Genomic DNA, 17,017 nt, shown 5'->3' with positions numbered 1-17,017 from the left:
TACACTTTCCTCAATTTGATTGTTAACAGTGAATATCTCACTGTCAAGTGCTCAAGAATCATTCGTTCTACAGAACTATGTTTAAAATTCTTGGAAACAGGATATACATTATAAGTGCCTACAGTGGGCATTTCATCTTTTTCTTCTTGTATGCTGGTAGACTAAAGTATTAGGCCTACGTACATGTACATGTACATGTAGTTATGAGCTTCATATTATACGGTATCAATGTGTATATAGCTATGGTAATAGAAGCGGAACCACTCAAATAGTTCGATTGCCTTGTTCTGAGTCCTTATATTCAAGTCCAGTGTGATTTCTGTAGTCGTCAGACAGTTGCGCGGCCCCAGCACCTCACCACCTCGAGTTCCCGGCTTGGCAGAGCTTCACCTGTTTCACTACGCCGGTTCCCCAGGTAATACCTTACAGTTCTAGTGTACCAGGTACGTACATAAACACCCCACGGAGCACCCCCCGCCCTAACAAACCTTCCCATCAAGTACCTACAGTACAACCAGGGTATCTTTTCTGCCCTCGCATCGCTTGCGTTCCTCCTCAACTTTCAACTTCAGTGATTAACCACGAGACTTCCAATAACTACCTCAGCATCGGGAACCATACTTATTGTTCACCATGTCCTACAGCGGCGCGTCGCGAAATGTCGATATGACTAGGTTAGCGAGACTCCCTAGTATACCTTTGCGTTGATTAGACATAGCTGGGAGAAATAGAGGCTAATGACGAGTTCATTCTGAACCCCTCATAGAACCGAGACGGACCTCTCAATCAACATCAAGAAAGCTACCAATATTGGTATGTAATATCTTGTTCGTATAACTTGGTTGGCAGATAATCGGCTAACGTTTGTATTAACACATAGAGGAAAAGGCCCCTAAACGTGTGTTCCTCCTTCGAAGCTACGAGATCCAGGGGCATAGAGCTTAAAGAACTCCAATTATAGGGAAGCATGTCCGGTCGTGCATCGTCTACACCTGGGACCACAAATCCTCAACATCGTTTTGGTCGGGCTTGAAAGTGTAGGTCTATAGCTTTACTCCTATTATTTCAAGCAAGTCCGTGCGCTGACACCGGAGCTCACTTCACAGGTTGCCCATCTTACAAAGCGAAGTTCAGACCTTCAAAGCCTTGATCTGCATCCATAAAGTTCTTCAAGAAGGCCATCCGGTCACAATCAGAGAAGCGCATGCCCATACCGGGTGGCTGGAATCACTTACTAACGGGACCTCCGATGAAGGCATTCGGGGTACGGCAGTATCATTCGGAAATAACAATCATCTTGCCGAACAGCTAACTCCAAGATCAGGTTATGGACCATTGATTCGGGAATATGTCTATTTCCTTTTGGCCAAGCTTGCATTCCACCGGCATCACCCGGAGTTCGATGGTATGAGTTTTCGATCTTTCTTTTTGAGAAGTGCAAGCTAATTTCCGCACAGGTGTATTTGATTATGAAGAATATATCAGTCTTAAAACAATCAATGATCCAAACGAAGGGTATCATTTAGACGTTCTGGCATGTTTCTAAACACTAACTAACTCTTTACAGATACGAGACAATTATGGATTTGATGACTCTGCAAGACCAAATTGAAACTTTCCAAAAACTAATTTTCTCCCATTTCCGGCATGGCGTTGACAATGAATGCCGTATTTCTGCACTGGTACCATTGGTTCAGGAAAGTTATGGAATTTATAAATTTATCACCAGCATGTTGAGGGCTATGCATCAAAGTAAATCTTTATTAAGGCCTTTTTCTCAGTATAGTTCTCTAACTTAGAATAGCGACTGGTGATGATGATGCTCTCGCACCTTTGCGGGAACGCTACAACGGTCAACATTATCGTTTAGTCCGGTTTTACTACGAGTGCTCGAATCTTCGATACTTGACTGAGTTGATTTCTCCACCGAAGTTGCCGCAGGTAATATACTAGCTTAGTTCCGGCCGTTTATTTTGTACTCACATAAGATAGGATCCGCCCAATTTGCTGGGCAACGGAGAGACTGCCCCAGCTCTTCCACGAAGGCCAGTTGAGGCCCAGGAAACCGCACCTCCGCCTCCGCCTCCTCCCGCACAGCCAGAAGCAGAGGCAATTGGGGATTTCTGGTCAAATGAAAAGGTGCAACAGCAACAACGGGAATACGAGGAACAACAAAGGCAGTTAGAGCTACAAAGAGCGGAAGAACTTCGGCGACAACAAATGCAAGCTATGCAACAACAAGCTCAGTTTGAAGAGATGCAGAGGCAACAAATGGAGCAGCAACGGCTAGCCCAAGAGCAATTAATGAGAGATCAAATGGCGAGACAAGCTCAAGGGCATGTTGCAGAACTCGAACGACAATTGCTAGAATATAAAGGACACCACGATCAGCATTTGTTATTGCTCGAATCATATGATCAAAAAGTAAAGGCTTTGGAGAGTGAAATCGCAAATCTGCAATCCAACATCGGACAGCAACTAGCGTCTAAGGACGATCTAATCAGGTCTTTACAGGGTAAGGGTATCCGAGAAAGGCTTATTTATTGGTATGCTAATTGTTTATAGAGCAAGTGAATATGTGGAAGAATAAGTACGAGGCTTTAGCAAAGCTTTACTCCCAGCTTCGGCACGAACACTTGGAGTTACTCGGTAAATTCAAACAAATCCAGCTCAAGGCTGCGTCCGCACAAGAGGCAAACGATAGACGAGAAAAATTGGAGCGAGAAATGAAATCCAAGAATCTTGAGCTGGCAGACATGATTCGAGAACGAGATCGCGCTTTGTACGATCTAGACCGTGTTAAAGGAGTAAGTTTATTTTAAACAGAACTTTAATAAGTGTTAGTATTAACCTATGTTCCAGACCCAGAAGGAAGAGGTTGAAAAGGTTCGAAGAGAGCTTCGATTTGCTCAAGAAAAAGCCGAAAACAACGAAAAATCTAAAGGCACTGAACTCTCAGCTTTGCTATCTCGACATAACAGGGAAATGGCAGAAATGGAAGAGCTGTTGCGTAGTAAGCAACGAGCGTTGGACGAACTACAATCCAGAGTTGGCGATAGAGACCATGACATGGAGAGACGATTACGAGAGAAGGAGGAAGAACTAGAGATATTCAAGGCAGGAATGGACCAGACCCTTCTGGAGCTCAATGAAATGAGATTGGTATGAATTCGTTAAGTTTTTGATATGTTGATGTCACTACTCTAACATTTATGTTTAGCACAACAACGAGAGTGATATTGTTCTAGAAGCACAAATTGACGGGGTAATTTTAGATCAATTGAAGAGATTGACAGAAATCATAGGTATGAAGCTAGCCTAATCTGAAAATTGAAAGCCTATTGACGACATCGGACAGATTCTGTATTACAGAGCGGTGTTCAGAGAGTGGACGACGCTTTGTACGAGCTTGAGTCTCCCATGAATGCAGGAAACCAGAGCGCATCGCCGGGCTATCTTCTCTCTCAGGTAGAGAAAGCCCAGCTTAGCGCTACGGAATTCGCCACCCAATTTAACAACTTTGTTGTTGATGGTCCCAATAGCCCTCAGTCTTCAATCATCAAGACACTTCATGTCTTTGCAGGAGCAATCTCGGATGTATTGGCCAATGCTAAAGGTGTTACACGATTAGCCACTGACGAGAATAAAAGCGATGCCATCATGGCAGCAGCAAGACAATCTGCGAATACAAGTGTCAAATTTTTCCAAAACCTCATGTCTTTCCGTTTGGACGGGCTGAGTCAAGATCAGAAGATGGATGTCGTTGTATCCAGTAATTTGGAAGTTCAAAAGAACCTCCAGAAATTGACGAAACTTGCCGAACAGTTCATGACCAAAGGGGCCGATCTGTCAAAGGCCAGTGGAGACATTGGTGATCTTGTGGACAATGAGCTCAGTAAGGTTGCGGACGCTATCGATGCCGCCGCGGCACGCTTGGCCCAACTCATGAAGAAGCCAAAAGATGCCTTTTCGACTTTTGAGATCAGAATCCATGAGTACGTCAGATCTAGTTTATTTTTTCGTTATTACAGAGTCTGATGGCTAACTATATATTGTAGCTCAATCTTGGACGCTGCAATTGCAGTTACGAATGCAATTGCTCAGCTTCTCAAGGCTGCCACTATCTCCCAAAAAGAGGTAATTATACCCTGGCCACTGTTTAGGTATATAGACGGATTAACATTTTTTTCAGATTGTGGCCCAAGGTAAAGGAAGCAGTTCTCGGACTGCTTTCTACAAGCGAAACAATCGTTGGACAGAAGGGTTGATCTCCGCTGCCAAGGCAGTGGCTACCTCCACCAATATGCTTATCGAAACAGCCGATGGTGTGCTTAGTGGACGCAACAAGCTGGAGCAATTGTATGATTTTCTCTTTCGGTACAATTTACATACAGGCTAATAACGATATAGGATTGTCGTTGCCAATGATGTTGCCGCTTCAACAGCACAGCTTGTCGCAGCTTCTCGGGTTAAGGCATCTTTCATGTCTAAATCGCAAGAACGTCTGGAAACTGCCTCAAAGGCCGTGACAGGCGCTTGTAGATCACTGGTCAAACAGGTTCAAGAAATCATTGCAGCAAAGAACAATGATGAGAATGAGGCCATGGATTACTCCAAACTCAGTGGATACGAGATTAAGGTCCAAGAGATGGAACAACAGGTATGTGATTTCTACCTGAATATTTTATACTCAACATTAATCTCTTGGTTGTTTCTTTTAGGTCGAAATCAAAGAACTCGAAAACAGGTTGACTCAAGCACGTTTCAGGCTTGGGGAGATGAGGAAGCACTCATATGTTCAGGATTCAGACTAAGCCCTTGGAATGAATGGTGTGTGCTCATGCTCAGGGCCGGGGGAAATTACCGTTTTTGTGCTCTTTACTAATTGTCCAGTCATGTGGAATATCTTTTTTACTCTTCTTAAAACTATCTCTTTCAAATAATTCGGCTTCTCTGGATGATGTGAACGTGGACTGCTCCATTGTGCACTTTTTTTCTTGTCTTTATTGGCTATCAGGCTTTTATACGAATATTTATCTCAGTTATATCGTCATTTAACTAGCAATCGAGTTACCCTCTTGAATGCCCCTATATAGATTGAATTTATATCCAATAGGAAAGTCTATACAGCTGAGAGTGTCAGTGAATAATGAACAAGATTTTTGGGCCATTCAGGTTTATCCCACCATGTGCGCCATCTAAGGCTTACCTATTTTAGGTGGACATTGAAATCGTATATCATGAACAATCACTCGGTTGTCGGTTGGACGGAAGATACAAACACGCACAGTCTCCGGGCCCCATGTCTCTCAACCTTAGCCCTCGCATCGTGATGTCAAAACACAGCCTACACGTGACATGGAGACTTTCCATCTTTGCTAGCATCTACATTTACGAGGGTGCCCGGGGGTTACCACTCGGGGTCCTTTCTAAAAATTATTTCTATCTTCTAGAGCCTATGTTCCCCACGCCCGCCGGCTCTCTTGGCTTCTCTCTTGATCTTTGGCACCATTTCCCCCTTTTATCGTAATTTGACTCTATTTAATGGTCGGGGCGCCGGGTCTGGGTTGGGTTTCCCGGAAGTTTTTACCCACATATTCCTTTATATAACCTTAGCAGACACATGCACGTCCCACAAATCCGCTAAACCTAGCCACAGGGATCAATTTCAAAACCTCGAATTTCTTACGTTCTAGACTGCATACATGCCATCGGAGCATGCCATTGGAGCATGCCAAATAGTGACGCGCGGGGGGGGGGGATCTAAAGGTATCATGTTGTTTGTACTTTAGTCATGAAGGTATGAGTAGTAAATCTTGTGAAAAATACAAGGGAAACAAATGACAATAGAAGAGCTTTTCTGTAAAGGGGTTAGATTGAGTCAGGAGTGCGAGATAAAAAAAAAGATAAATGTCAACTACATCATGTACAGCGTTAGGTAATAAGTGATGGAACGCCCTGAGGTACAGTTATACCTGCAGACACCGTATGTTGGTGGCGTTTTACCTAAAACAGGTATCACTGTGTCTTAGGTCGTTCCATCACTTATTACCTACCGCTGTACATACTTCCGCGGTATAGTGTAGTGAGTGTCATCGACATGTCAAGAATGCGCCCTACTGTCAATTGTGGTTGAAATAAACGACGCCCTGGACTTTGACCCTAGGTATCCTCTGCGAGAGCCCCTGCCTGGGCCCGGCGGTCGTAAATATATATATCCCTTCAACTGAACAAAGGCCCTGAATTAGTTCCTAGGTACATTATGTAAGTACCTCCTAACTCGCGCGATCGCAGTCGAAAACTTGTGGTTCTCGATTTATCCTCGCTCGCAAGCGGGGGCAGTTAAACAGCCTCATATTACTCTGATTCTTTAGAATATTGATTTATTATTATGGGTTATAGTTGGGGGTTCCACGTGGAGTGGCCGGTCGGGTGTATTCTAAGCTTAGTTTGTTCAGGGTAGAGTACATATTAGGCAATGCTGCCGAAACTTTAACTTAAGATACATATACCTCAACGGGTATCTCGGAAGTCATTGCAACCAAATCTCGTAGAAACTACAGTAGGCCCTTCCAGTAGTAAAGCCACTGCTCCACTCATCATTAACACTAAGCCACACGCTACCATTGTGGAGCAGTGACTTTGCCACTGAAAAGGCCTACCGATATAGGAAGTCCCGTAATTTATAGTTTCTATCAGGCCAAGGGATAGTCAAAGAGTTTTGTTTCTTACACCTAGACAGATTTCCCGGGTTTCCACCGTGTAGTAGGCAAGATCGTAGAGTATATTGAGTTACATGGTTGTAGCAATTGCAGCTCTTTTCGTATTGTCTGTCTGCACTGAATTGCATACGTATAAAGTGATTTCCAAGTTGCCTAAACGGGCCGTCACTTAATGTGTATATGACCCGGAGTCGGCAGACAATATGAAAACAACTATAATTCTCCGGGGTATGAGGTACATGTAGTTTACGTATTGGCGGATGAAACCAGAGAGGAAATAGAACAGTCAAGATTTTTGAACTCCCCTGTTTTCCAATACCCAAGGCTACATGCTGTCAACATCCCGTGGGTGAAAACAGTCTCGGGCCAGCCCAGGTCCATTATACTCTACGTAACTTTGTGTGCTATGGAAGTTGAACAGCAGAATCACTACCCTAGCCTCGATACTACAGTATCGCCAAGTCTCCCTTCCTTCTTAGCCAGAAGCTTCTTTAATTTGGTTTGGAGGTTGGGTGGGAGGAGTAGGACAAAATAATTTCGTGTTTCCACAGAGTCGAGAAGAGGTTCAATATAATCGGACAGAAAGAGAAACCCTAACCCTGAAATTCCTCTGTTTAACATGCGGAAACTCACCTAACCCTGAGATTTCTCGGGAACTCACCTAACCCTAGATTACACACTCCCAATTCTTCCTACCAAAACTTCGTATATTGAACGTACTTGAGAAATCTCCGCCCCATCCCCCCAAAAATAACTTACATATCTCTTAACAAGGCGCTGCCAAGATGGCTGCCGTTGAAAACAATTCACCTCACCTCAGAGGGAGGCGAATTCTCTCCAAGGCCTGACAAAAAAACAAAAAATACTATGGCATATTGTAGGTATACGTAGTGTTCTGGACCAGTTATCCTTGGATTGCAATGAAAGAGAGAGAAACTAGATAGGGCGCGGAGTGAATCATAGGACACGGCTCGGAATATTATGCTATGCCGTCGCAATGGTTTGATCATTATTAAAGAAGTCGCTACATGAATAGATTTTATGTTACTATGTTGGGTGGGACTCTCATCAAGCCTGTCTGAAAGAGGCTAGCGGTATTACTAAGAACATGTACAAATAATCATTACCACCATTACTGAAAGAAAAAAAAAACGAGGTGAGCTCACAGGGGTATTGCGCTCACGGGGTGTGAGGATATTTGGCTCTGTTTCCATCTGCGGGACAGCTAAATTTACAAAAATAAGTAAATTCGAAATATCGCATGAAACTCGAACAATGAATCCTCGCGAGTAAACCTATGGGCTTAAAGCAAATTGGTGAACGTGGGGAAAATTCAAGAGAAAATGGCGGTATACTCATATACCGTCTTTTCTGGGACAATGGCGAATATTCTTCGATGCCGAATTAGCCAATCAAAACCAACAAAAGCTAACAAAAGCGCACCGACCCATTTGCCTTGGCTGACTATCAGCCCTATGGTTTGCTGAAAGTTTGCCATTCGTCATTGACCCAGCTTCGCCATTGTCCCAGAAAATACTATACTCGTGACTTGAGTCAATCAACAAGTCTCGTTTCCCTTCATTTCCACCACTACTTTGCTTTAAGCCCATGGGCTTTTATTCGCCAAAAATAACGGCATATCCATTTGCAAATAGATCTTAGTACTCTCCGGCGTTGTGGTAAAAAGATTCCATACCTCCGTGGTCGTCATACCCCCGTGAGCGCATGAAGGTATCATGAGGTAACTGCTGCTATCGTAAGCAGGTACTATGAACCCTTTTGGGTACATGTATTTAAGCGATCGACGGCCGCCCTCCCCCACGAACCACTTCACTTTCTTCATTATCAAATCTCGTTTGCTTCAGTAAATATAACGTTCAAGTCTCTTACTATTTTCTGAAATCTATTACTCTTCTCGAACATCATCTCTTTGAATATCATAGTCTCTTCGGATACTATTACCTCTTCATATACCTTCCTCTATTCGAATATTATCCCTTTTCAAATATATTACTCTTTTCAAATATCTCTGTTCGAACGTCATCTTCTCTTCGAACGTCACCCTCTCTTCGAATACCTTACTCTCTCAAATATCATCCTCTGTTCCAATATCTTCCTCTCTTCAAATATCTTCCTCTCTTCGAATATCTTCCTCTCTTCGAATATCTTCCTCTCTTCGAATATCTTCCTCTTCCAAAATCCTACCCCTTAAAAGTCTTATTACCTTACCTCGAAATGTCTGATTACGTTAAAAACACACCTGTTTCCGAGATCATGTTCCCGGTACGCCCTTGGGACCGCAACTTCAGGACTTTGAACGCCGAAGCTCAAATGATTGTCATAAATTTTTATCTTTCGGGGGCCGGGGATTGGAATCCCGACAACCAAAGCGAAGCATCAATTTCCAGCCGCCGAACCCAAGCTGGTAGCGAAATTGAGAATGATTCTCAAAACACCGCATCCCCATGTGGAATCTTCCCTGATGAGGGGATGGAGGCAGATGACGAAAGGGACGAGGATAATGAAATAGACGATGATGGGGATATATATGAGAATGAGTATTTCTTCACCCTCAATGAAACCGTTGACCAGATCCCCCGGGCTGGTGGTGGTGAGGAGAAAGAGGAGGAGCCGGAGCCCAGCTACTCCGAGAGCTCCAAGAGCTCCGAAGGTTCCTGGTACACCGAGCCCGAGAGCGAAGTAGATTCCGATAAAAGCTCAGATTCCGACGAAAGCTCAGATTCCGACGAAAGCTCAGATTCCGACGAAAGCTCAGATTCCGACGAAAGCTCAGATTCCGACGAAAGCTCAGATTCCGACGAAAGCTCAGATTCCGAAGAAGGTTCGGATTCCGATGAAAATTCAGATTCCGATGAAAATTCCGATTCCGATGAAAGCTTAGAACCCTATGACGAACCGGCACCACCGCCGCCATCACCATCACAATCACCATCACCGCCGCCGTCACCTAGCCCGGAACCTGTTTGTCCCTGCCCATATTACCTGCCATTCATAAGCCGCGAAGAGTGGCAGGATGTCGTGCTTTTCATCGAGGCCCGGTTCGAGACCACCACCATAGATATATACGTCAGCTATTTTAAGTACAGTTTCAGCTGTGCAAAAGAGATGTATGAGATGCTGGCACAAATTGATCTGTCGGGGCTGCCTCCGCCACTTGGGACCGAGATGTCCAAGATGGTGCAGTTGCAGACGAAGGTGAGGATGGCACTGATGGATGGTGTGGCTGTTGATGAGGAATTTGTGAAGGCGGCCTTCTTGGAGATCGATAATGCTATGGATGTAGATATCCAAGCCTGGGCCGTTAATGTCATTGAGAGCGAGGAGTCCCATCTTTCTGATGATGGTGATGTTGCGCCCGGCCTTATTGATGAAGATGAAGCTGAGACCTCCGACCCCGATTCCGATGAAGCTGAAGCTTCCGGCTCCGATTCTGATGAAGCTAAACCTTTCAATCCCGATTCTGATGAAGCTGAATTTTTCGACTCCGGTTCTGATGAAGCTGAACCTTGCGGCTTCGATTATTATGATGGGGCTGGGCCTTCTGACTCCGATTATGATGTCAGGTCCCTCGGTACTTCTGAAGAGAGTGGAAGTCTTTGCAACGATGATGTTGAGTCCTTCAACCTCGATGACGATAGTGACTCCCTCGACGACCTCAATGACACGAGTGAAGATTATGGAAGTCTAGATGTCGAGTACCCTAGCTCTGATGCTCAGAGTGATGGGAGTGAAAGCATCAACGATGATAGCGACAATGAGGAGGGTCAATATTGGCGCTATATTGGGAATGGTTACTGGATAAACCCCTATGGCGAGGCTATTTATTGGGTGTCCCCCTATGAGGATTGTGATTGTAGGGACCCGTGCCCCCATGCCGATGAAGGTTACTGGACGAGCCTCTTTGCGGGGTATGGCATCTGGGGCAACCCCTTCGAGCATACTTGTTGGATTGATTCCGAAGACCGGGATGGTTATTGGGTCGGCGCGTGGAACAGCGACGGCGATTTTGAGGGCGAATATGTCCTGTACGATGATGATTCCCAACACAGCGACACCCCGGAGTATCATTACTGGCTGAATCCCAATGACCCTCATGGTTATCTGAGGGGCGCATATAACGACAATGGTGTTTTCGAGGGCGAATATATCCGGTTTGCCGATCATTGCGCAACATGCAACCTTGCCTACGTATACGGCAGTGGCCCCGAACCTCCCGTTGGCTTCCCATATAGAGGTCCCAACAGTGGCCACGATCATGACAATGGCTCCGATGATGACAATGGCTCCGATGATGACAATGGCTCCGATGATGACAATGGCTACGATGATGACAATGGCTACGATGATACCCACGACCGCAATCGTAACGATGGCAACCAATATGACAACCATTCAGATGATGGCTTTGAATTCAACGCTGCCTACCAACCCGACAGTGACCAGGAAGCCAACGATGCAGACGACGAAGACGACAGTGACGACGAGCACAATGACAACGGAGAGTCTTCGTCCGGCCATGAAAACGGTTCTGCGAATAGACTCATCCATCAAGGCGGAAACGGGGAAGAAGCAACACCCGAGGTCGACTGGGGCGGGATTGTAGATACCGGTTCCGTCACAGTCAACGAAATCGAGTCACAGGACCCCATCACTACGAGTCGTGAGGCTTCGACATCTACATCCCACGACCCCGATTGGGACTGTTGTCGATATTGTACGATGGCACGGTATAGAGGAGTGTGTCAGCCCATGAGTGGAGCTAGAGGTATCTAGGGAGATGGAGATGGCGGATGCAGGACTTTAAGCTTTTGAATTGGATATTGTAATTGTTTTTAAATTTGTTATTGATTTATCATGTATTGCATCATATGCAAAATTGGAAATTGGATATATAGATTAGATGTCATGTTATTGAGTAGAGTAGATACATAGATGCTTTTTGTGTTTTAGACCGATAAATAAATTGTTGTGTAACTGAATACTATAGTCCGTCAGTGGTTCTTGTTCTTGTGAGCTCGGTGTGATGTGTTTTACATATATGCGTGTAGCCTCAAGCATGGTACACCCGTGCTCAACTACCGGACAAACTATCATTGGCACCGACTTGGCGTGATGAGGGAAACAATAGGATTGTAAAGAATTAACATGTCGGCATGTGAAAAAAGCGCAGAACCCGATAGCGTGCACCGAAACCCATTATTACTACTATGAGAGAGGGCTCTAGAACTGTTTAAGCACGTGTTTACCTCCTGGCACTCATAACGACCTCGCCCGAGAGCCATCCCGGCCAACACCAGCGTAAAAGACTACCGAGTGATATTTGATGATCTGACGCATAGACACCAATCCGGCGAGAGCACACGACACATCGAATCCAAAGGTTTAATTTGCAACAGCAAAGAACGTACGTATACAGACAGGAGTTACTGGCCGCGGTACGGCATGGTATGGTAGAATAAAATTCTATTACTCTAGATTCGTGCCCGAAGTTGTCCGTGGCCGGATCAGGAATTGCCATTAGCTAAGTACATAGTGTGGAAATTAGAAACAGCTAGGGGTGGGTTGTAGGTGGTGATGCGCACATGTTACATGCAGTTAGTCTTTACACATAGGGTGGTTGTGAGTCATACTAGCCGTAATTTTTTCTTCCTGTTAGGTAAGAGTCGCAACGACGTCACGTCGCCTTACCAAATACATTAGCTACATGTAATCCAATTCAGGACGTTTTTCTTCCCGGTGTTTCCGGATGAGGAAGAGCTAGACACAAAAAAAAAAAAAAAATTTGGCAAGCACACGCAGCTACATTCGACCAATGATCTCGCTTCCGGAATTTCCTGCCGGCACGGCTCCAGGTCGGTCTGGCCTCGGCGGTCCAGAAATCATTTCCCGCCGGGGCCGCCCGCCGCGGTGGTTGTGCCTGCCTGGTCTTTCCGTTTCTTTTGTGAGCTACGTGCAGGTAGGGAGGGGTGGCGACCATGAGTTGTAGACGCTTTCACGGGGCAGGGTCTATGGTCAGTCTCAAATATACGCTGGTGTGATGAATTGTACGCAGAGAGCTGGTCGACTACTTTTTTGCATTCAAAATCTGGGAATTGACCATACCTTTGCGGAGGAGTCTGTTGTGGTATTGCTTGTGGACTCAGAACCTCTGTGTGGGTCATGGGGTATGTTGTCGACCCGGTAACTGTAGAGAATATGGTGCGTCATGAGTCATCACTCGATATATTCAACATATTAACTCGGTGACAATGGCGGCGAAATGGCGGCGAAACAGGGTGCTGGGGGGTGGGCTATGCGTGTGAGATCGAGATTACTACCAGCGGAAATCTCCAAGGCTGCTTATATTATATAGTGTGAGGCATTATTGTAATCGATTATTCTGATTATTTACAGGATGATATTTCAGGCCTTAGAAACCGAATTTTCCCCCCAAAATTGGCCCTTTCTTTAAGATCATTGGAAGAAAGATGGTTATTTCTGCTGTCATTTTCCTGCTTTCACTGTCTTTCTATACTCATGATTTAATCGATTTATTACGAAAGACTAGTCATGATTATCACCCTAACCGAGTCTAATCAAATTAAATACTCGATTTTTACACTCGATTATAGCCGACTCATGCCGCACACTACTTATATATAATTTTTAGTCGGGGATCAAGCTTCCACAGCGCTCCACCTCTAAATGCGCTGTTCCACATACCAGAATCTACAAGCAAGCACACGACATTATTAAACTCCACTAATATACAGTCCAATCCATCAAACTTTTATATCTAAAAAAACAAAATCTTCAACCCCTCCTCAAACCGCTTCTTCACCTTCTCATGCCCAAACAGCTCCATAACGCCCTCCTGCACCTCGCGGATCCCAAACACGCCAAACCCCTTCTTGTCCACATAACTCGCATCCACCACGATCCACCGCAGCTCGTCCAGCTTCAGCACCTCTTCTTTGAGCACTTCGAGGATTCGAGAAGGTGTGCCGACCGCGATTCCAATCCTACCACCACCTCGCTGTCAGCTATAGCCTCCTCTCTCTGCGCGCGGGGGAAAGGAAAGGAAAGGGAGGGGAGGGAGGGAGGGACGAGGCACTCACCGGTTGTTCTTACACACCTCCACACTCTCCGCCAGCTTAATATGCTTCGCAAACAGCTTCGCCACCATCGCATCCTTACTCTGATACTTCCTCAGCGCACTAGCCACCCTCGACGCCCTCAGCGCCGCCGCCGTCACAACCAGCGTATGCGGCGCGCCGTGCGCCTCCGCCGCCTGGTCCAGCCTGAACTTCTTCGCGCCGGCAACTCGACAACATTTTTCGAGGTAGTTGGGCAGGTTCGCCAGCGACCGCTGCGACTGCCAGTGCGTCGTGTCGCCGAAGTGGGCGGCGGGGATGTGTGCGTCGTGCAGCTCGACGGCGCTGAGCGTGGGGTGCCAGTGCTTGTGGCGCGAGATGAGGTGGTCGGCGAGGAGCGGGGGGTCCATGTGGGCGATTGTGGGGTCGATGGAGCCGTCGTCGGGGGTGGTGGTGATGGGGGTGGATTTGGGGGCGGGTTTGGCCTTTTTGGAGGGGCGGGAGGTGGGGGTGGTGGTGGAGGAGGTGGCGGTGGTGGTGGCAGCGGCGGCTTTATTGGCTTTTTCTTTCTCGCGCTTGCGTTTTCGCTTTGAGAGAGCGTCGGTGGCGGGTGCGGGGGCGGTGGCTTCGACGCGGACGTCGGCGCCGTCGAAGTCGTCGTCCATTGAGGTTTTGGGGGTGGAGATGTTCGAGATATTCGAGATATTCGAGATCTTGATGTTGGGTGAAGCTCTGCTGCTGCTGGGATCTTTTTTTTCGGTGTTGCGCAGACTGCGCCGGGTGGGGTGGGCAGGGTAACACGCACCCGGGCTGTTGGGTTCAACCGGATGCGGGGCGTCACGTGCACGCCGCGTCCGGTGCAGGACGGACAAGGAATACGCGACGGTGCGATAATTGACGGCCGGCAACACCTCAACGCCTCAACGCCTCAACACCACAGACATCCGCACAAACACCGATATCAGCCATCCCCCATCCCCCATCCCCCACCACCACCACCAGCTATCTACCCCAAGACTCAAGGGCGAGAACACAGCACGCAATGGGACTCCGCAGGACTCCCCCCCCCGGCATGGCAGCTCCCCCGCCGCCGCCAACAAACTACATGACCGAGTTCCCCGAGGAGGCACAAGTGCAAGTAGAAGCTACGCCGACCGCCGCACCTGCAGAAGAAGCGTCAGCATCAGAGGCATCGCAGGTGTACACGACAAGCCAGGTGCAGAGTAGCTCTCAGATCACAGGCACACCGGTGAATGCGGAAAGTGCAGACATCCCTGCTGCGAGCACGCCGCCTGCAATTGCGAGCAGTGCACCAGGCGGGAGTAGTACACGTAGTGCTGCTGGCACGCCGACGCCGACACCGACACCGGCGCCGAAGCCTGTGGGGAGGTCGCCGGTGGTCAAGAGTGCGCCTGTATCTGCGACCCCTACGCCCCCGGCCGCGGCATCACCGCAACGAGAGCCAGAGGCAGCACCACAACCACAGGCGACGCCGGCAGCCCCCCCCACCGCAACTACATCCCCCCAATTCACCCCACAACGAAACCTTCTCACCCTTGCCGCCGGCCTCAACCGCCCCCCCACCACACCGCACCACCTGCGCCCCCACCCCTCCACCCGCCGCACCCCCGGCGCCCACCGCCTCGCCCCCAAACTGACCGCGCGCTCCCCACATGCCATCCGCGCGTTCACGCGCCGCGCCGCGACCCCCTCGCGCCGAAAGTCCGGCCGCTACAACGCCCCGGCCCGTGAGTCCCCGCGCGACTGGCTGCTGAAGCTTAGTGGCATCCTGGCGCCAACGACGGCGCCGTTCGTGCCCACGCCGGTGCAGACGCCGCGCGTGCAGGAGGAGGAGATGATGTATTTCTCGGACCCGGGCGAGGAGGAGGAGCGGCCGCGGACGGAGGTCAATTTTTATGACGATGGGGAGGAGGAATGGGAGGTGCTGGAGAGGCCCGAGGCGAGGAGCGTGGAGAGGGGAAGGCGCGCGGTGAGTGAGCAGCCGTGGGGGGGGAGGAGCAGCTTTGGGCTTACGTGGGATGATCGGTTTGCGGATCTGGATGCGCTAAGGGAGCAGGGGGGGGAGGAGGAGGCGGGGGAGACGACGGTAGCGGATGTGAGTATGGGCGTGGGGGAGGTCACGGTGGGGGGCATCAGTGTGGGCGAGGAGTCGGTGAGGATGGGCTTTGTGCCCGAGGAGGAGGACGAGGAGGGCGATGTCACGATGGGCATGGGGGGGGAGGAGCTGGCGTTCGATGAGGGGGAATCCTTCTTCCTCCCCATGCCCACCGAGCCCGAAGGCTCTCCCGCGCCTGCGCCCGCTCACGACTCCGACTCCGAATCCGACAGCGGTGCCCCCCTCGAGTACTCCCCCGGCCCCGACGCCGACCTCGACTCCGACAACGACGACCCCACCGCTACCACCAACCTCGCAGCAGCATCCACCGCCCCAAAAACACAAAAGCCGAAACGGAAGCAACACCCGCTCTCGCGCCACGGCCACCCGCTGCCGCCCTTCCCGCGCGCAACGATCAAGAAGATGGCGCAGACGTTCGCCGGCGGCGCGTCGATTGGCAACGAGGCCTTGGAGGCGCTGGTGAAGGCGTCGGATGCGTTTTGGGAGCAGGTGGCGGGAGACCTGGCGGCGTATGCGGGGCATGCGGGGAGGAAGACGATCGAGGAGGGGGATGTGGTGGTGTTGATGGGGAGGTGAGTTGACTCTTTTTCTGAGATGGGGGGTGAGGTGGGTGAAGAGGGGGTATGGGTGAAGGGTGGCTAATTGGGGTGCGGTGACAGGCAGAGACAGATTACGGAGGGGTCGACGCTGTTCTCGTTGGCGCAGAGGCATCTGCCGAGGGAGCTGCTGCAGCAGGTGAGGATGCCGGTGGTGAAGAGTGCGAGGGGCGGGAAGAGGAAGGGGAAGGTGGAGGGGAAGGGGAAGGCAAAGGCCGTAGAAGTGGAAACTGAGGCCGAGGAGAGCGGGGAGACCTAGTCAGGCAGGCAGGCAGTAAGTAGCAGCAATTAACAAGGCTTTCATTTCTTTTGCTTTTATTAGGAGTTTTCTTGTTCTACTTTTTCTACTTTTATTTTTTCTTCTTACTTCTCGTCAATAGTAGCTAGCTGTAATTTTATATAGGAATGGATGGGTGTTGTAAATGTACAATAGGAACGAACGAACAATCAGCAAGAACAATAAGGAGC

At 48.6% G+C, this 17,017-nt stretch overlaps 4 protein-coding genes across 4 annotated transcripts; 3 read left to right on the top strand and 1 right to left on the bottom strand.

The window, feature by feature from the left end:
* Nucleotides 1–633: 633 nt before the first annotated feature.
* On the top strand, nucleotides 634–4,814 carry H6S33_002527 (uncharacterized protein; the record flags this gene model as incomplete). Its single annotated transcript, XM_044833873.1, has 18 exons — nucleotides 634–674; nucleotides 767–813; nucleotides 881–898; nucleotides 962–1,037; nucleotides 1,107–1,264; nucleotides 1,325–1,405; nucleotides 1,458–1,515; nucleotides 1,568–1,752; nucleotides 1,805–1,941; nucleotides 1,993–2,515; nucleotides 2,566–2,807; nucleotides 2,863–3,162; nucleotides 3,221–3,305; nucleotides 3,359–3,995; nucleotides 4,059–4,137; nucleotides 4,193–4,359; nucleotides 4,411–4,660; nucleotides 4,722–4,814. 18 exons carry the CDS (start codon nucleotides 634–636, stop codon nucleotides 4,812–4,814), a joined length of 3,177 nt encoding a protein of 1,058 aa, XP_044692688.1.
* A 4,143-nt stretch (nucleotides 4,815–8,957) lies between these two features.
* H6S33_002526 (uncharacterized protein) lies at nucleotides 8,958–11,516 on the top strand (the record flags this gene model as incomplete). Its single annotated transcript, XM_044833872.1, has 2 exons — nucleotides 8,958–9,564; nucleotides 9,625–11,516. 2 exons carry the CDS (start codon nucleotides 8,958–8,960, stop codon nucleotides 11,514–11,516), a joined length of 2,499 nt encoding a protein of 832 aa, XP_044692687.1.
* Nucleotides 11,517–13,518: 2,002 nt separating this feature from the next.
* Nucleotides 13,519–14,481, bottom strand: H6S33_002525 (uncharacterized protein; the record flags this gene model as incomplete). Its single annotated transcript, XM_044833871.1, has 3 exons — nucleotides 13,519–13,744; nucleotides 13,841–13,920; nucleotides 13,981–14,481. The coding sequence occupies 3 exons, from the start codon at nucleotides 14,479–14,481 to the stop codon at nucleotides 13,519–13,521; spliced, it is 807 nt and encodes a 268-aa protein (XP_044692686.1).
* Nucleotides 14,482–14,858: 377 nt separating this feature from the next.
* On the top strand, nucleotides 14,859–16,808 carry H6S33_002524 (uncharacterized protein; the record flags this gene model as incomplete). Its single annotated transcript, XM_044833870.1, has 2 exons — nucleotides 14,859–16,525; nucleotides 16,613–16,808. The coding sequence occupies 2 exons, from the start codon at nucleotides 14,859–14,861 to the stop codon at nucleotides 16,806–16,808; spliced, it is 1,863 nt and encodes a 620-aa protein (XP_044692685.1).
* Nucleotides 16,809–17,017: the final 209 nt, after the last annotated feature.

This window comes from Morchella sextelata (genome assembly GCF_020137385.1).
Source record: "Morchella sextelata strain SCLS chromosome Unknown scls_13, whole genome shotgun sequence".
NCBI classification, from domain to species: Eukaryota; Fungi; Ascomycota; class Pezizomycetes; order Pezizales; family Morchellaceae; genus Morchella; species Morchella sextelata.
The sequence above is the reverse complement of the archived record's forward strand: the minus strand, read 5'-3'. Positions and strand labels throughout refer to the sequence as shown.